General features: G+C 40.0%; 1 protein-coding gene across 1 annotated transcript; it reads left to right on the plus strand.

The window, feature by feature from the left end:
* The first annotated feature begins 181 nt into the window (after positions 1–181).
* LOC139441444 (cell death abnormality protein 1-like) lies at positions 182–11,906 on the plus strand. Its single transcript, XM_071222358.1, has 11 exons — positions 182–209; positions 556–861; positions 1,576–1,860; positions 2,490–2,774; positions 3,880–3,900; positions 4,872–5,150; positions 5,563–5,644; positions 6,006–6,056; positions 6,531–6,544; positions 10,839–10,889; positions 11,231–11,906. The coding sequence occupies exons 1-11, from the start codon at positions 182–184 to the stop codon at positions 11,812–11,814; spliced, it is 1,986 nt and encodes a 661-aa protein (XP_071078459.1). The 3' UTR covers positions 11,815–11,906.
* The last annotated feature ends 9,024 nt before the right edge of the window (positions 11,907–20,930 follow it).

A 20,930-nucleotide genomic window follows, 5' to 3' on the forward strand; every position in this document is an offset into this window, starting at 1 on the left:
TCTAGATGGAGAAATCATGGGAATGTGTTGATTCTGGTTTCTCTGATATAAACCATGCTATGGTTGTCATATAACTTCTCTGTAAGTTTGCATATTGACCTATAGTTGCTTCAGCTTCACAGCACACTTGTGTCACGTTTAATGTTGTTTGTGTTACAGAATGGATTGCCTACACGCTGTGATGTGTGGATCGTTGCTGATCATTGTATGTAAGTGCATTTTTCATATTGACAGGGTACAGATACAAACTTGTTATGATTATCATTATTATGTTATTATGTTACCGAACTTAAGAATCTAGTATTTCCATTGGTAAATCCGTACCACGTGACGAAACAGTACATTTCAGGCTCAACCGTGAGTTTGTTTTTTGACCTTTGTTATTTTGAATAGACCTGTGTTTGATATTTTTCCCGAACAGTGGAATTCGGTTGCCAACAGTAAATGGTTATATGATCCAAAATGTAAGTGACCTTGGCTTAACACTGTTTTGACCGACGTGAAAAAGATCTTCGACCCTTACTACATAACTGCTCATTTAACTGCTGTTTTCAGTTTCTGCAGTACAGGGTGTCCCGGTGTGCGAGTGGGGCAAGTATGGACACAACTGTGACCGACTATGTTCAGATCACTGTGGACTTCATCCTGTCAGAAACCTTCCACCCTGTGACAAAGATACTGGGAAGTGTTTCGAAGGGTGTGTTCGTGGTTGGCAAGGTGACCACTGTGATAAATTTTGTAGCCACAACTGCATCAACGCCATCTGCAATCAACGCAACGGGGGGTGCACCATCGGATGTATAGAAGGATACATTGGATATTTCTGTAATATAACAACAGGTGTACAGATACAGTCAACAGGTACACAGATACAGCTCTATACACAAATTCTGATATCAGTGTTTTCATGATACCTATTTTATCTCGCAAGTTCATACCTCAGATTAATTTGGTAAAACAACACAATTGTCTCTCAAAAACAAACAATCTATTAATGACATGTATACAATCGAAAATCATGTTTCTAAACAGGCACAACAGACTTTCATTACTTAATCCCAGATGTCACAAACTTCTACTATAACCAACACTGCCAAGCACAATGAACGTTTTATTGCACAAAACCCTGCATTCAGGAGTACAACATGGTAACATCAACAATGCATCTGTGGTGTAGATTAATGGTTCAAGTGCATGCATGTCTAAACACACCCCACTGTTTCCACTTTTAGTGTTTCTTGTCATACGAATGGAAATTTCTATGAACAACTAAGAAAAGATTATCCTTTTTCTCTCTTGAGGGGATTATTGTTCTGTCCTCAGTTAAGATTACTTTCAAGTAATGGTTAATAGACCACATTTCATAAAACGGTTTTCATTGAGGAGACTTTTGCAGGACTATCTGCGCGAGAATGTGGACACTTATTAGATTACGTTTCAATGTGATTATATTTATGAGTTTAAAACACAAAACTTCACTCAAGGGAGTAACTCTTCTCCATTGCAGATTTAATGCAACAACTATTGTCCACATTTATTTGAAAGGAACTTATCTTTTTTAACTTCTGCTTTCAGTTCCTTCAGTACAGGGTGTCCCGGTGTGCGAGTGGGGCAAGTATGGACACAACTGTGACCGACTATGTTCAGATCACTGTGGACTTCATCCTGTCAGAAACCTTCCACCCTGTGACAAAGATACTGGGAAGTGTTTCGAAGGGTGTGTTCGTGGTCGGCAAGGTGACCACTGTGATAAATTTTGTAGCCACAACTGCATCAACGCCATCTGCAATCAACGCAACGGGGGGTGCACCATCGGATGTATAGAAGGATACATTGGATATTTCTGTAATATAACAACAGGTGTACAGATACAGTCAACAGGTACACAGATACAGCTCTATACACAAATTCTGATATCAGTGTTTTCATGATACCTATTTTATCTCGCAAGTTCATATCTCGGATTAATTTGGTAAAACAACACAATTGTCTCTCAAAAACAAACAATCTATTAATGACATGTATACAATCGAAAATCATGTTTCTAAACAGGCACAACAGACTTTCATTACTTAATCGCAGATGTCACAAACTTCTACTATAACCAACACTGCCAAGCACAATGCACGTGTTACTGCACAAAACCCTGCATTCAGGAGTACAACATGGTAACATCAACAATGCATCTGTGGTGTAGATTAATGGTTCAAGTGCATGCATGTCTAAACACACCCCACTGTTTCCACTTTTAGTGTTTCTTGTCATCTTGAGGGGATTATTGTTCTGTCCTCAGTTAAGATTACTTTCAAGTAATGGTTAATAGACCACATTTCATAAAACGGTTTTCATTGAGGAGACTTTTGCAGGACTATCTGCGCGAGATTATGAACACTTATTAGATTACGTTTCAATGTGATTATATTTATGAGCAACAACTATTGTCCACATTTATTTGAAAGGAACTTATCTTTTTTAACTTCTGCTTTCAGTTCCTTCAGTACAGGGTGTCCCGGTGTGCGAGTGGGGCAAGTATGGACACAACTGTGACCGACTATGTTCAGATCACTGTGGACTTTACCTTGGCAGTAACCTTCGACCCTGTGACAAAGATACTGGGAAGTGTTTGCAAGGGTGTGTTCGTGGTCGGCATGGTGACCACTGTGATCAGCTGTGTAGCCCGAACTGCATTAACGCCATCTGCAACCAAGGCAACGGGGGGTGTACCATCGGGTGTATGGAAGGATACAGTGGATATTTCTGTAACATAACAACGGGTACACAGATACATCTTCTTTGATAGGTATTTAGAAGTTGGAGTACGAGGTAAGGATAAGAATATATAGATGAGCAACTTCTTGCTCCGTTATCAAGCCAACGATATCCACACTCTGGATATCACTTGCTTGATAACGGTCTTAGAACCTACACCGAAACGTTGCTCTCAATTGTAATAAAGAAGTGGTTCATCCATAAATTCTTATCCTTTCTTACACATTATACAGTTCTCTATCATATAATGGGCAGGTTTGTCAGCAGGATAAAGCCAACGGAAAATAATGATATCCATTGGGGTCATATGCGGAGAGAGATGCAAATATCAAAGGTCAAATAGGGACTATTTTCAGTGTTCGCAAACAAACATGGCGTCACCCTTGAAACTCGACGACAGAATCAGAATTAACCATCAGGAATCTGGAGAAACTACAGGGATAATTGTCATCATCAAAAGAATAGTCTAACATACTGAAAATCAGTGTCTGACTGTGACGTAGCTAAGGCATTTCACATGTTGTGACAACTTTTGAGATATAAATTGCGAAACTATTTTCTGAGTGCACCAGCCAAGTGGGGTCAGTTTACATCTGGGCTTGTAGACATCAGCGGTTTGGAACCTTTTCCACATATTAAAACAGTGGATTTTGCCGAAATATGTTCAATTGTAAACTTGTTTTGTCGATGTGTGTACATCTGACTACACTCTGACTGTGGCCGTGACGTTTCATAGACTAGGGTTATAGTGGCTTCCCTTGAGGTTTTAGTGGGATTATATTGGCTGCGTCACTGTCCGACTGACACAACATTTACCCTCTGACGGTGTATATATTCATGCGCACATTCCAGGAAAACTCGCAATGTTTAGGCAATGTTTGTGAGAGATGGAATGTGTTTTCGAGCACAGAACTGAAGAGTGATATTAAATGATAAATAGGTTATCATGTTTGTGTGTATGTGTGTGTGGGGATAGTAAATATTTTGTGTACCACTGTGGTCTACTTTGTAGTGAGAACTGCATCAGCACCCCGTGCAATCAGCGCAACGGGGAATGTACCCTCGGGTGTATAGATGGATACAGTGAATATTTCTGTAACATAACAAAAGGTTCACAAACACAGACAACATGTACGCAGATACAGTTCTATAAACAGATCCTGATAAGTTATGTGTAGGGGTTAAGTCAGAACATTGGTACTTTATTAAGATTTTGAGAGGATGGCATACAGCAGATTGACAGCTCCTTGTTTCACAAGACTATTTGGATGTTAGATGTAAATGTACATCACGTTTTGTCATAATCCAACAATAATTTTGGTTGATTTTAAACCAATAGATAATTCATGACTACGTGATGCAACATGCCATGGGAACTCCTCACTAAAGTGCGCTCCAATAGTGACACCCTATATGCAAGGGAAATTACGAGGGTCTTGTATGTCCGCGTCCTTTTAATGAGAAATGTTAATGTACATGAGTGTGACTTATTTTTATTCTGCGATTGCACTGACTGTACTAATGGCATACTTATAAATGACACTGTCTTCTATGACATGATAACATGTCATGCAGTGTCTTACAAAACATTCTGTTAATCCAACTCATTGGCCTCGTGGATAAAACATTCACGAATTCATTCAAACTCCTTAATAGAAGATGCTTAAAGGGGGCTAATGTCTGTAATGTCTCAACATAAATAACATGCAATATTGTGCTATATTTCACGTCATTAAATCACTGGGTGTTTCAGAGCGAGTGAGAACGGCGTATTTAAAGATTAAGATAGAGTGTTGACTGGCTTACAGACACAAAATATTTTGTACTGAATGCAAAGAAGAAACATGAAGCCTCCCTCTCGTGTATTTCCATTGACTGCTACTAAAGGATTGCATTAAATGGGATGTGAACCGTGGATATGTACTTACATGTATATACAGACGTTTTATCATGTAGTGTTCTCACAAGCTATGCCTGTGTTCCAGTGACCACTACCTACAGACCATGTGACTGGGGCAGGATGTGTGTCAAAGATATGTATTGACACGTATATACAGACGTTTTGTCTGATAGTGTTCTCACAAGCTGTGTCTGTGTTGCAGTGACCACTACCTACAGACCATGTGACTGGGGCAGATTTGGGGAAACATGCGATCAAGCCTGTCCTCCAGGCTGTGCCCTGGGTTCCGACAGAAACACCAACTACTGTCAGACTGACACTGGAACGTGCACTCGTGGATGTCGGCGTGGTTGGCATGGCAACCGATGTGAGAAGCTGTGTGGCCGGAACTGCATTGCGGACACCTGTCATCAAGGAAGTGGACATTGTACCCATGGCTGCAGAGGGAGATATACAGGAGAGTTCTGTCAAGCAGAAACAGGTAAATAGGTGGAACCCAATCACGGAACCATCCTGCTGAGTCACCCCAGCTTGAGAAGCGTCAAGTAGAGTTAGGCTCTCGAGGCCAGATAATGAATAAAATAATACTTGTTCAACTGGACGAAAGAAGATTAAAATGTCAATATAGTAAAAACCGTATGTTTCAAATACATAATCTGTTGAATGTTAGCCGTTGAAAGTTAATGTTAGATACCTAATATTTATTCTACTTAATCCCCTAGTGTTTGTCTGTTACAGGTGAGGGTCACATGAGACAGACTCATTAGTCATATTGTGTTTGTCTGTTACAGGTGAGGGACACAACAGACAGACTTATTAGTCATATTGTGGTTGTGTGTTGTAGGTGAGTGGCTCATTAGACACACTAATTACTCATATCGTGTTTGTTACAGGTGAGGGTCACATTGCACAGAGTATGCAGTTGATGTTAACTGTTGCGGTCTTAATCTTTTCGACAATGTGTTGCTGGAAGAGGTGAGTTTACTTTGTGTAGGTCGGGTTCTAACCTCACACTACTTCAGCATCTAGATTATGATCAACTCATTTTGTTCAGCGTAACTTTGACATATTTTACATGGGTAAAATGTTGTACTAGAATCTACACAGTTTCAGTTGTACGAACACACGAATGTTACTCTATGTTTTGCCATGATGCCATCCTTATCAGTAATGGCATTTGTATCCGATCGTTCAATGATCACAATTTTAATTCAGCACAAGACATGGTTTTATGAAAAATGTGAATATATATTAGTGTGGGAGCCAAAAGTGGTTGGTGTTTACGAGGAAATGTCAAGCAGGTGCCCTGTGTTTTATGAAGCACATCTCTTTGCAGTCCACGATGTAGAAGAACGTTTGACAAAGGGTTTACGTGGCTGATAAGAAGGTAATTCTCATGAAGACCTGTTCTTTAAAGCACACACGGTTATTTATCTTCTCTATATGATTGTTGGTAGTGTTACTGAAGAGGTGGTGAGTAAGTTTCATTTGTAGTAGTTCAGTCATATCACGGCGTGTCAGCTTCATGTGGGAGTAAAGCCGGAAGTGATGCAGGTCACAGACGTTTACTACTTTGTGACACCCCTGGTTATGGTGCTGACAAACTTAGACACATCATCAGAGCGATAAGGGATTATACGATCCTAGGTTTTCGCCATACCTGAGGGACACTACTTAAGTGACACCCACGGGCATGGTTATGGTGCTGACAAACCTAGACACATAATCAGGGCGATATGGGATTATACGATCCTAGGTTTTCGCCATGCCTGAGTCACACTACGACGACTGACCTAACCGTGTCGCTTGTTACTGATAAACATATCACTGTTTACTTACCTCCTCTTTTATTCTTTTTCAGGAATCCAAGGTCGTGTAAGTGATGTATTACTTTTTAATATTTTACTTGAAGCATACTTTTACACATACTAAATACAATATGTATCTAAACATGTTATAGTGCTTCCATCTGGTGAACTGGTTGACTTGAGGATGTGGACGTTCTTGTTTCACTTTTTACGACTGCCCAGAATATTAAAGTTGATATTTTCAATAATTGACACTGCTATCGCTGACTGCCACGTTATCCACCATTTACTCAATCAATCCTCAAGGACAGTCAACACAACCACACAACACACGGATGATAAACTATGTCAAATTATAAGACTGCAAGGCCCTGTTTCATCCTTCTGATAGGAATATGTTGTGAAGAACAATAAAACAATTCAAGAGGTGGACATTCATATTTTGTCACTAATGCGTTGTCAGCAACTCATCGTCAATGATAAAGTAATCATGGATAACCGGGTATCATAATATTTTATTTCACAAAGCAAGCGAGACGTCTTCAACATAAACGTTTTTGCTATGAATTAAACTATATGATATAGGTGCAACCTCACAGCCTTCACACCATAAGACATTGTTATATTACGCATTCATATACTGTACTGCAGCCAAGGACATTTAGACCACGTCATATGAATATGGCGGGAACTTGCATATCTGAACAAAAATGTCAAAGTATTTTATCAAAGATAACAAACAAAAATTGTACAAAATACATAATACTATGTAAAAAATATTGAAATTGGAGGGAGGATGTGTTCTCAATAAAAAGACCAAATTCCTGTTTGCCTCTCCCTTGCATAATTCTAGTAAAATATACTATTTCAAGGAATATTTAACCCATAGATGGCACACTTAAATATGCACATTACAGCTATATTAAACTGGCGACCCAAAGAAACTTTACCACTTTAAAAAATAAATTGTAAAAAATTGAAAACACAAGCTTAAACTAAATCAATGCAAAACACATCGCCAACACGTCAATGCAGAAAGTGATATTCGTCTGTGACACCTTATTTTTAGGAAATGAGAAAAAGTGAAAAAAAAGACATGCGGCTTGGACAGCCGAAACTACACGTGTAAGAAGGTCTTTTTTTAAGGATAGAGACGGAATGTTAGACACTCACACTAAGAGACCACCACAGAAATGCTACGACTGACACCCGAAAAACGCAATCGGACCCTGGGTATGATACAGATGCTAGCCACCCATATTGCTAGAAGTTTTGATTGCTCAAGTGTTGCTGTAACAAACTTGTACAGAACTTCCTAGCAGGCAACAACGTCAACGTGTTGACGTGGCCAATACGCTGCCCAACACTACTGGGATACCATGGATCGTCGTGTTCAACAGCGATCACATCCCACGGCCAACCGACAAGAACTGATCAACGTCCCTAAGAAGAATGGCGACGAATCACACGTGACGTCATCAGAAACTTTGTGTACGCCGCACAGTTTTTGCGTATCTTCAAGCAGAGGGTGGTCATACACGCTATTGCTGTGACGTGCTATTGAACTTGGCTGATTTTAGATGTGTGTGCCTTTTTTCCTATTAAGTTGAATGCTTGTTTTTGATAATACACCTCAATTTTGGCACCTGTCATGCCGATATCGGATGCTGTGTGACTGAAATGTTGATTTCGCTGATTTCGATCCTCTCAAAACATTTTACTGAATGCATCGTTTTTAAACTGGAGTGATTTAAAACTATGGTGAAGTTTCTTTCGGTCGTCGGTTTAGATGTTTCATATATATACACATGCCACATGATTGTGCAGATGTCGGACCGAATTCTTGCAGTTACTTATTTCGGTCACACATACATCAGACATTATGACCAGGACTGGCACCCCAAGATAGCTATTTCGGTCACACATACATCAGACACTATGACCAGAACAAGCACCCCAAGAAACCCTTTTCGGTCACACATACATCATACACTATGACCAGGACAAACACCCCAAGGTACTTTTTGGGTCACACATACATCAGACATTATGACAAGGACAGGCACCCCAAGATACCGATTTCGGTCACACATACATCAGGTATTATGACCAGGACAGGCACCCCAAGGTACTTATTTCAGTCACACATACATCAGACATTATGACCAGGACAGGCACCCCAAGGTACTTATTTCAGTCACACATACATCAGACACTATGACCAGGACAGGCACCCCAAGGTACCTATTTCGGTCACACATACATCAGACACTATGACCAGGACAGGCACCTCAAGGTACCAATTTCGGTCACACATACATCAGACATTATGAGCAGGACAGGCACCCCAAGGTACTTATTTCGGCCACACATACATCAGACACTATGACCAGGAGAAGCACCCCAAGGTACCAATATCAGTCACACATACATCAGACATTATGAGCAGGACAGGCACCCCAAGGTACTAATTTCGGTCACACATACATCAGACATTGTGACCAAGACAGGCACCCTGAGGTCCCTATTTCAGTCACACATACATCAGATATTATGACCAGGACAGGCATCCCAAGGTACCAATTTCAGTCACACATACATCAGACACTATGAGCAGGACAGGCACCCAAAGGTACTTATTTCGGTCACACATACATCAGGTACTATGACCAGGACAAGCACCCCAAGGTACCAATTTCAGTCACACATACATCAGACACTATGACCAGGACAGGCACCCCAAGGTAACTATTTCAGTCACACATACATCAGACATTATGACCAGGACAGGCACCCCAAGGTACTTATTTCAGTCACACATACATCAGACATTATGACCAGGACAAGCACCCCAAGGTACTTATTTCAGTCACACATACATCAGACACTATGACCAGGACAGGCACCCCAAGGTAACTATTTCAGTCACACATACATCAGACATTATGACCAGGACAGGCACCCCAAGGTACTTATTTCAGTCACACATACATCAGACATTATGACCAGGACAAGCACCCCAAGGTACTTATTTCAGTCACACATACATCAGACACTATGACCAGGACAGGCACCCCAAGGTACTTATTTCGGTCACACATACATCAGACACTATGACCAGGACAGGCACCCCAAGGTACTTATTTCGGTCACACATACATCAGACACTATGACCAGGACAGGCACCCCAAGGTACCAATTTCGGTCACACATACATCAGACATTATGACCAGGACAGGCACCTCAAGGTACTTATTTCCGTCACACATACATCAGACATTATGAGCAGGACAGGCACCCCAAGGTACTTATTTCAGTCACACATACATCAGACATTATGACCAGGACAGGCATCCCAAGGTACTTATTTCGGTAACACATACATCAGACATTATGACCAGGACAGGCACCTCAAGGTAACTATTTCGGTCACACATACATCAGACATTATGAGCAGGACAGGCACCCCAAGGTACTTATTTCGGCCACACATACATCAGACACTATGACCAGAACAAGCACCCCAAGGAACCAATTTCAGTCACACATACATCAGACACTATGAGCAGGAGAAGCACCCCAAGGTACCAATATCAGTCACACATACATCAGACATTATGAGCAGGAGAAGCACCCCAAGGTACTAATTTCGGTCACACATACATCAGACATTGTGACCAAGACAGGCATCCCAAGGTATGTATTTCAGTCACACATACATCAGACATTATGACCAGGACAAGCACCCCAAGGTACCAATTTCAGTCACACATACATTAGCCATTATGAACAGGACAGGCACCCCAAGGTACCTATTTCAGTCACACATACATCAGACATTATGACCAGGACAGGCACCCCAAGATACCAATTTCGGTCACACATACATCAGACATTATGACCAGGACAGGCACTTCAAGGTATTTATTTCAGTCACACATACATCAGACATTATGAGCAGGACAAGTATTTCAGCGCACCCAGCCAAAGGGTTACTTACCTTTGACCATGGGAATTATCACTATTTAACCATCTTACACCAGCATTTGGTAGACTGTGTCATTGTCCAACTTTGTATGATATCTGGCCTGATCACCATGTATACATATCAGCCAGGAAGCCTAGATTCTACTCCGCAACTTTCCTTTAACAGTCTCTACAATTAACAAGTTGATAATGTATTCTCTTATTATCTTATTAATTTCAAACAAGTCAACTGCCATCATCATGAATCAATCCAAAAAGCAGATGTGTAGACACGCGGGGTAGATAGCATTTATATTTGTGTTGTATATTTATGAGAGTCAATTATTTTATTTGACAATCACTAAACTACTATAAATTTATAGTTTCTGTTTCAGCCTCGAGTGACCTGAGTGAGAGGATTCAACTGCTCTCCACTGCTTCACACGGTATGTGGGAGAAGCCAACAGGCAGAAAGCTCACACCTAACCTTTTTTAATTACCAAGCTGATATAAAGCAATGTAATAATATAATGTAATAATATTATCTTAATAATTTCAAACAGCAATTGTACTGACAGTGTCAGTAACACTCCCCAGCCATGCACAGCATACAGCTATAGCTACTGGATGAATAAGAAAGCATTTTAAAAATGTCACATCAATCGATTATTCTTAGTTCAATACATAAACCTTGTCCTTAGTTTGTTGTTATCCATATAGGAAGTGGTTAATGATGTATCGATGTTCATGTCACTTATCAACACTTTGCGTTTACTTTGTGGTACAGCGACTCCATCACAAGCAGACCGCGACCTCTACTACGCCAGCGCGGACGGGGACCTAGAGGAGGTGAAGCGGCTCCTGTCTGCGGGTGATGTCAACATAAACTGTAGAGTGTGGAGCATGACACCAGTGATGGAGGCAGCACGGGGGGGACACAGAGAGGTGGTTAAATTCCTTGTGAGTAAAGGCACTGATGTGTCACTGGTGAACGATGGCGGTAACAACACCTTTCACTGGGCCTGTGTGAGTGGAAACTTGGTGACGGTGAGGTTTGTCCTGTCTCTAAACGTGTTGGACATCAACAGTAGAGGAGTGGGGAGCAGGACACCGGTGATGTGGGCAGCAGTGATGGGACACAGTGAAGTGGTGAAGCTCCTTATGAATGAAGGGGCTGATGTGTCACAGGTGGACAATGTCGGTGAGAACGTCCTTCACTGGGCCTGTGTTAGAGGAGACGTGAGGATTGTTCAGTCTCTGAACGTGGTTGACATCGATGTCGGAAACAACAACGGGCGGACAGCAACCGACATGGTGAGATCCATGGGACATCAGCGACTGCTGGATGTCCTGGTGTCCTGCGGCGCTTAGTGACGTCAGTGTCGTGTTTGTGTAGACGTTGGAGGCGGACATGTGATGTCGTGTGTTATATATTTCCGGATTAGGTGAGAATGTTTGTTGTATTTTTGGAGAAATAAAACTTGTTAAAAATATGTCAATATATTTTATCATTTGTTGTGTTAGGAACTTCGCATGATCAGGTAAGAAAATTAACTGTGTGTAGATATAGATGAGGTGTGATTATTGTGTAAACACCTTATCTCGTAATATAAATAGTCAGTGTTAATTTTGTGTCATGAGTGTACAATTAATCGTGAAACAGACAAAAACTGTTTGTTTATATCTCGCTGCACTCGGTGACCTCAGATAGAGCCAAGGCTGTGGATGTGGCGGCAAAGGTACAATGACGTCACACAGTTGATGACGTCACTGCATTGCGGCCAAGGCCTTGCACCAAAGTAACCGGACGTTTTCTCTGCCAACATAGGGCGCCACAATGCAAAAGGCTTCATGACATTTGCATACAACACATGAACTATGTGGTAGATATATTTCTTTTAATATTATAGATACAAATATGAAATATTGGACCTCGATAGTCACATGTTGTCGTTGTACAAAGGCATTGAAAAATGTTCATTATCATATCACATAAGGCCAGAAGGTTGCGCTGACCTCAGTATCTCGTCTGACCGCCCCAGGTAGCAATCACGGCTCTGCATATCCTCGCACTGACTGGATAAGTGTACAAATTCTGTCCTGCGGAATTCTGTACCATTCTGCCTGAATCACGTCGGCCAGTTGTGGGAGTGTCTGTGGCGTGTTCTGACGTTGACTTACACATAGATCGAGTTCATTCCAGAGGTGTTCGATTGGTTTGAGATCTGGAGATCTCGACGGCCAGGGCAAGAGGTTGATGTTGGCATTATGAATGTAGTCTACTGTGACGCGACCTGTGTGCGGTGGAACTCCCTCTGGCGATCAATGATTGGAAGAAGGTAAGGTTGAAGAATTTGATTCATGTTGCGATTTGCTCTCAAAGTTCTCTGAACCACAACCAAGTCAGATCTCGTGGTGTATGATGTGTCCCTCAAACACCAAACACGACCGCCACCGAAATTGTCGAATTCACGAACACAATGTGGGGCAAAACGCTCATTTCGACGACGATAAACACGTTGTCTTCCATCTCTCCGGTGAAGAAGAAAATCGTGATTCATCGCTAAACCACACTCGTCTTCAAATTCAAAGCTGTAAGGTATGGTTTCAACGCAAGCGTCGCTGTCGATAGATTTGTTGCAAAACAGGATGATAACTGGTCTTCTGGGTGGGATTACAGCCTCACGAAGATGGTTTCTGACAGTCTGGTCACATATCCTCCTCGAACCAGGGATGCGTCATGCAGTCTCCGTAGATGTGGCATTGCGATGACGTAGGTTGAACAGTCGAATGTAGTGATCAGGTGCAAGGGTGGTAAATCTTGATCAGCCAGTTCTCGGATGGTCTGCAGTATAATTGAACTGTGTGTATCGGTCCAAAGGGCGGCAAATGGTGTTGTGGTGGACGTTGATGAGGCGTGAAACAGAATAATGTGATTCCCCTCTTTGGATACGTCCTATGGCGATGCTCCGATCAGCAGCGCTGAGTCTTGGTATCGAACTTGAAAAATGTTGACAATTGAATGACAAATTTTTGGCTTATGCCTGCTTTTTTATAGCCACTTCCACGAGCTACGAATGCCATAACTTGCACGTGCCTTTTGCTTTACTGTTTACTCCATGACATTTTTTAACAGGTGTGAAAACAATGCTGTTTCAAATCGACAATTTTTGCCTTTTGAAGCACCGTTTGTCGAATACCAGGCCACAAACATTTTCCAATAACATATATAATTAATATAACGAATGTTTTGTGTAGACAGGTTTAATGAACTACATACTACCTGTGCGTTTCTTGTTTTGAAGAGTGTACATCCTTTTAAATAAATGCGGCAAAACCCTTTCCATATTGATAAGAAATCTCTGCCCTAAACAGAGTCGATTGTACGAGTCTGACTATATCATGGGCATGTATTTATCCCTCATGGTGCCTGACCGTCAGTCGCGGTTTAAAAAACGTATACATTGTATCCAAGGTGTAACAACGTTCTTATTTTTTCACACAGTGTAACCACACTGGATATCTTTCAACTAGTCTAGAGCTGATTGTCTTTACTACAGTATTTAAATTCACAAAATCTCAACGGTACATATACTGCCTGGCCATCAATGAAAGTGATGGTATTCTAAGTTTGCCATTGTTGTTACATTTATTGTAATATTGAAGCACCTGAACGTGGCAAGTAAAGTCCAGCAAGCGCCCTTGTTTGAAATCTAGATCTCCCCTCAATCATATCATTGTAAAGTACATCCTAACGATGATAGACATATGACATTTAGCCAAAGTAAACATTCATTGAGAATTGTCTGTGAGTTTAATATACGGATAAAACATTCCGTGAAAATTGTCAGTGTTTCTTTTTGTCAAAACAAAATTTATAAAAGTGGTCGTGATTAGTTCATGCACAGACTGTTTCAAAGATTATGTTACAATACGAACGACAGCTTGGATCATATATCTTGATGGAAACCCGGTTTTGTCCATATATATTTCAATGTCCGTGCTTTTTCATTATTGATGAAAAACATCATGGTGATGATTGACATCAGATATTTTCAAAGGAAAATATATAAAAAATGGCTAAACAGCCTAAACAATCCTCAAGTTGATATCGGACATCATGATCATTTCTTAATAAGTTACACGATTACACTAACATACTATCACCCAAGAGTAAGTTTATGTAGATTTGATCAAAATTGTTGAAACGTTTCTAATTACAGCAAAATTATTTAACAAACCTATTTTCGATCACACGTAACTCGAGCGCCATGTCAGACAAGCATTGGTTGTGCAATCATGCAGACTGCTTATTATATTTTGGGTGTCATTATTCGTTGTTAATGGTTTTAACCTTATTTATTTTAATTTTGATCCGTAAATTTGAAAGCACAAGAGGTTTAGAGTAGGCTGTATTTCATACAAGGAAACGATAATCTTCGCAGGTGAAATAAGGAAGTAATGTTTACAAAGAAAGCGAAAATTACGAAAATATGAACGACCTGGATAAAGTTTTTGCTTAAAACACATTTCCGTTCCTAATATGTGTTTTCTTTCATAAATGCAAATGTATTTACACCTTGATTTATACATGTATACTTAAAGACACACATATATTTAGTAAAGTTTAAATTAGATAATGATCGTAGATCAATGAAACTGATGGAATTATTTGTGATAAAATGGAAAACAGAATAGGAAACTGAATTGAAATATAAAACTAGCAAAGCCTTTAATATAAAAGGTTTTCAGCAATTATACTGGTGGAAACGAAGGGAACGTTTAGTTTCAGACACAGTTAAATGATACGCTATCATGGGTTGCCAGCCAAATACGAGTTGGAAACAATGCACACAAATACATCTCAACATTTGATTTTGAATGTGTTGAATTTGAAAACGCGCTATTGCAAACGTACTCACAGTGAAGCTAAATACCATATATTTGTCCTCGTTCCCTTATTCGTTTCCATCAGTATATATCTTTCCCTTTTCATCTTTTGGCCTAGATACAGCATGGAGGGAACATATATGACTTGAACTGAACAACAGTCTAAATAAACACAATGATGTATTCATCTTTCTCCTTGACGAGATATTATATACTCAAAAACCAAAGTGTGTACTCATAGCCGACACAACATAACAAATCTAAGTTAAGGATTCGGATAGAATATGATCTAGACTACACTGAACATCAAAAATTTGTAAATCTAAAACTAATAAGATCTTCGAATGTAGGAAATACGAACCCTATCGTGTTATGATAAGTTATTCCATTTTCAGATGCGATTTATAATATATATATGTGCTACACACACAGATAAAATATATAGGAAACGTTTTAGCAATTTTAGCAGTTTTTTTGTCCAAACGGGCGCGCATGTAGGACAACTTGTAGACAAGATATCGTGACACAACGCTGATGCGAACGTGACCCGTCGATCATTTCAGTCTTGGCCAGTCAATGGTTACGTGCTGATCACGAGCTTCCTGCCTATAAATATCCATTATACCACGTTAATATTAACGATCACAGCTATGTTTTGAATATTTTCGGTCAATCAGCATCATAAACAGAAAGACACTCTGCACCGTCGTTCCGCCTCTAGCGTGAAATAATGGAGTTCTAAATGATGAAATGTTGAGAGACAGAATCGTGTGTGGAATAGCATCAGATCATTTGAGAAAGCTGTTATTGTAAGAGACAGACCTGATATCAACTAAAGCTGTAACCTTGTGTAATGTCAATGAACTATCAGAAAAAGGGGTACAAGAAACCACACAGAAATTTTCAACGGAATTTGACTTTGTGAGTCCAAAGAAACAAAGTTATTGATCACATCCTGTTGAAGGAAATACACAATAAATGACAAACCAGCAAGCTTCAACGTTGACACTGGTGCTAAATGCAATGTGATGTCTCTCTTTTTGTTCAAACAAGTGGGACACAAAGAACTAATTTCCACGATTGGAGCAGTCAAACTAGCAGTTCACAGTGGTGACACCATGATGACATTGCAAAGTGAATATTGGCTTCAAAAGCAAACTACACAAGCTAGTATTCCACATTACGGACCGCCCAGTGAAACCAATCTTTGGGATACAAGGCAGAGTTGCATTGGGCATGGTGAAACTTGACATACATGATGAGAAAGCTGAAACAAGAATGACCAAACAGGACATTATTGACAAATACCCCCCATTGTTTGATGGTAAACTTGGAAATTTGCCTGTGTCGAATGATGCGCAACTTGATCATGATTAATTTCCGGTAGTCAGACCTCCACGTCGACTTCCTGTATCTATGAGAGAAAAGATAAGAGCAGAATTGAACAAAATGACTGAAGAAGGGGTGATTTCTCCGATAAACGAATCCACTGGTTGGGTCTCACTAATGGTACTGACAAAGTAAAAGGGTTCGGACAGTGTACAGATATGTATTGACACCAAAGATCTCAGTGATTGAGTGAGTGGATTGGATTTAATGCCGCTTTTAACAGTATTTCAGTTATATCGCAGCCTGTCAGCTTAATGTGGGAGAAAAGCCCAAAATGATACAGGTCTCAGACGTCTACCACTTTGGTGAAACCCACGAGCACGGGTATGTTGCTGACAAACCTAGAAATGTAATCAGGGCGAACTGGGATTCGAACCCACAATCATGTGTTTCTGGCGTGTACAAAGGACACAACTCTGCACAGCGAATTGCGGAACCTTAGACGACAGGGCCACCCGTGGCCCCCAGAAGATCTCAAACGTGCTTTGAAGAGACATTATCCAATGAAATTGATTGAAGAAATAATGTCCAGATTGCCATCAGCAAAGCTATTGACCATAAGGGATACTTCAAAAGGGTTCTGGCAGATACCTTTGACACATGAGACTTCACAGCTTACCACCTTTGACACGTAATTCGACAGATATCGTCACTTGCACATAGCGTTTGGTATCACCTCAGCACGCAACAGTTAGGCATAACTCACCCTTAGTCTTAAGGGGCTTTAGAGAGGTTTCATCAGGATCTTAAGAATATGAAAAGGACTTACTGTTTTGAGACTCAGAAGGATGCAGGTGTGTGTTGTTTGCTGCGATGGAGTTAGTTCAGGAGTCCCTCGGTTTTCGTCCTTTTGGCCTTGTCCTTGGCCATTCTGCTCGTGGACATATAAAGCACTTACAGTAGGATTGGATTAGTGGTAGGTTTGAAATGAGGCTGTTGGAGTCTGTCTCATCAGTTCGGGCTAGGATTTCAAAGCTTGTGAAGTAACTGTGGATAACTTGAAGGAATCCCAGAACAAACTTGTGAACTTGTGAAATGTGAGTCCTTGCGATAAACTCTTCGTGTGTTTGTCTATCCCTGGTCAACCATTACGTGCTAGGTACCACGGTCCTTATGTTACAAAATTCAGTGATACTGACTATGTTGTACAAACACCAGACCATCGTAAAAAGACACAGCTTTTTCATGTCAATATGATCAGGAAGTATCCTGAAAGAAATGTCACTGTACCTACCAAATGTGTTGCCACTTGTTCTCTTGTGGATAAATTATCAAATTGCAATACTGATGAGAATTGTGATTTTGTCAAGTTTGATGGCGTTGCTGACTATGCTAGCCCTAAGCTAAACAATTCTGAAGTTTTAGCTAATAGTCAGTTGGCCACCCGAGAAAAAGAGGCTCACTTAAGATTTTCATCCCACTTTTTCCCGTATACCTAAAACTTTTTATATTGTATGAAGGACGTCTCTGAACACGATTTCCTATTGGTAGAAAGGTTGTAAGTGCGTGCTTGTATATTCATTGCAAAAATGAAGGAAAAATGCATAATTTGACAACATTTTTATTAAATCATTAAACTATCCCAATTATGTCTTTGATTACAGGTAATATGTTATCTGAATTTGGCAAATATATTGTTTCATGTAACTGTTATTCTAATTGTCAGTGAAAACATTGATAAAATCTTCTTTTTTTTACTTTATTTTCAAATCTTGTGAGTAGGTAAAACAATAATTCCATTGAATTGAGACAACGAAACCGTTAAAATCTGCTTGTACCATTGTGCTATCCTATACAGACAACAAAATAAAAATACATCACACAAGAGCTGAGATACTGTATTGTATACAATGTTAGCCCACCCCAAAAAAAACTAATTTTGAGGAAAACTGCTTCTTGTGATATGGTGGTAGATCATGTTTATGTAGTGGATGAGTGGGATAATTGCGACAATGCTAAAAAACACCAAAATAGCAAAATCATGAAGAAAAACAATGTTTCAAGTTTTCCTCTGAGTGATGGGTTTTCAAAATCAAGATCTTATATAGTTCTTCAACATGGTCATGTAATGTATGATTCCTGTGGTAATTGTATCCCTAACAAGGAAAAAATAATAGACTGAGAGCCATTTTACCCCAAAGTCAGGTTTTAATTAAGATGAACATAGTTCACACAAAATTATAGATGTACTGCACTTGTCCGTCAATTGATTATCAATTGAGTGAAAAAGACACGTGAATACTTGTGGTATTTTCATTGAGAAGCATTTAGAAGTTGGTGTACTAAGTGAGGATAAGATATATGGATGCACAACTTCTTTATTACAATAGGAGTGACGTTTCGGTGTAGGTTGTAACACCGTTATCAAGCAAGTGATGTAAAACTATGTTTGACAGGTGTTTGTACAGTTGAGTAGGTTTGAGATGCAGTTAGACTGGTCTGGTCGGAGATTCTGCGTAGTCTGGGCATTTGGGATGCGGTTGAGGCGGCTGTGGTCGTCCTTCCACGTAGATGGCGCAGTCGGATGTAGCGATCTAGGGCAGGGTTACTCGTGGTCGTCCCGACCTTGGCCGATCACGTGTTGACCCTTGCTGTTGAAACTGATCCCATAGCCTTGTGATGGTGCTGGGGGCTACATTGAAAACCCTGGCTACAGCTGGTCGGGATTAACCTGCCTGCAAGTGGCGTATGACGTTGTTGCACTTCTGTTAATCTTGGCATGTTGATGAACTGTCACTGTTCGATTGAGGCAGATGCCAGGCGATCAAAAACCCTGCATTTACTAAGTGCAATGCGTGCAGCTCCCCCTATTGTTAATGCACTGGTTTGCATGTCACATGCTTCGACAACGGGTCCACATCAAAAAGTCAAAAAGCAATATAAAGACGTCAAATCGTAAATAAATGCGATAAAGTAATAAATAGTTTAAACAAACATATTTCTACAAATGGTCGGACTTACATCTAAGTGCAAGTACAAGTGGCAGGTAAATAAGTGCGTGTGTTTGGTATGAGTGGCTGTTGTATGTTATAGTTTTATACATTGTTTAACCGTTTCATACCACTTGTATATTTTAAGCATATATAGAGGATATTTCATGTGTCAAGTAAAATATCATGTTTTTTTCTCATACGGCAACCGAAAATATCTGATATTTCACTCGACAAATGAAATATCCTATTAGTTATACAATTGTTGTGTAGTTGTCTACAGGACATTTTATTATTTCATCACAGATGTAAAACCTTGAAACATAAATTATTCCAACCTAACACACAGGGACCGTTCACCACCCCCCATGTTTGTGGCTAAATAGTGGTTTCATGTTTTAAAATCTTAAAAAAATATAATCAAATGTAACACAAATAATTAGGGGTACGAACATTTCTATATCATACATATATATATAAGATTATATACAAAATCAACTTTAACAGAAAATATTCTTGAAAACTACCAAACCGCTGTCTAATCGAAAGAATACACGCTGGTCAAGTGACAAAAATGGAGCTTTGCGAAGCGAAAAGTCTCATTTGACGAGTTAAGTGAGAAATTTCCAGCATATAACAAAGCATTTTCAAGAGACTAACAAACAGCCTGTAGCGATAATTACTCCACACATGACCATCTGTCATTATATTGCTTGTCACTGTGGAACTTACATAAAAGGTAAGACGACAGTTTAAAAAAGGGCTTGACACTCATGATAAAGGGAGACAATTTGAAGGGAGGTCATGACGGTCTTGTATAATATCAGGTGTTGTGTTCACTGCAATGAAAATATCCCTTTTCTTAACTTCGGAAAAAAATTCATGAATACAGATTTGGTGAGTGAGTAACATGTTTTGGTGAGTGAATGAATTTTGGTTATTTAGTACGTTTTGGGTGTGAGAGTGAATATAGTTTGAGTGAGTGAGTGAGTGAATATATTTCGACTGAGTGGGTATGGGGTGATTGAGTGAGTGAGTGAGTGAGTCAGTGTTTTGGCACATACTTTCTCTACAGTATTTCAGTTATACCACTACAAAGCAACTTGACCGGGGTAAATCGACTGGTTGCTGTAAAGGGACGCACCTGTGCATAGCGTATCAGTGTGCATTGGACAAGTAGTTTATTAATCATGCGGTGGTTTGCCCTATCCCAGCTGGATCACATGTCAGGCTGTGTGTATAGGGAACTTTGGTCAGTTCAGATTGCTTGCTTACCTA

Source organism: Haliotis cracherodii, unplaced genomic scaffold (genome assembly GCF_022045235.1).
Source record: "Haliotis cracherodii isolate W230 unplaced genomic scaffold, xgHalCrac1.p SCAF_40, whole genome shotgun sequence".
NCBI lineage: Eukaryota > Metazoa > Mollusca > Gastropoda > Lepetellida > Haliotidae > Haliotis > Haliotis cracherodii.

Bases quoted from the DNA above. Each gene is read 5' to 3' on its own strand.
- LOC139441444 (XM_071222358.1), top strand. From the start codon at position 182: ATGTGTGGATCGTTGCTGATCATTGTAT. The intron at 2,775-3,879 runs GTACACAGATAC...ACATAACAAAAG, and splicing joins TTTCTGTAACATAACAACGG to GTTCACAAACACAGACAACA. The intron at 10,890-11,230 runs GTATGTGGGAGA...TTTGTGGTACAG, and splicing joins GCTCTCCACTGCTTCACACG to CGACTCCATCACAAGCAGAC.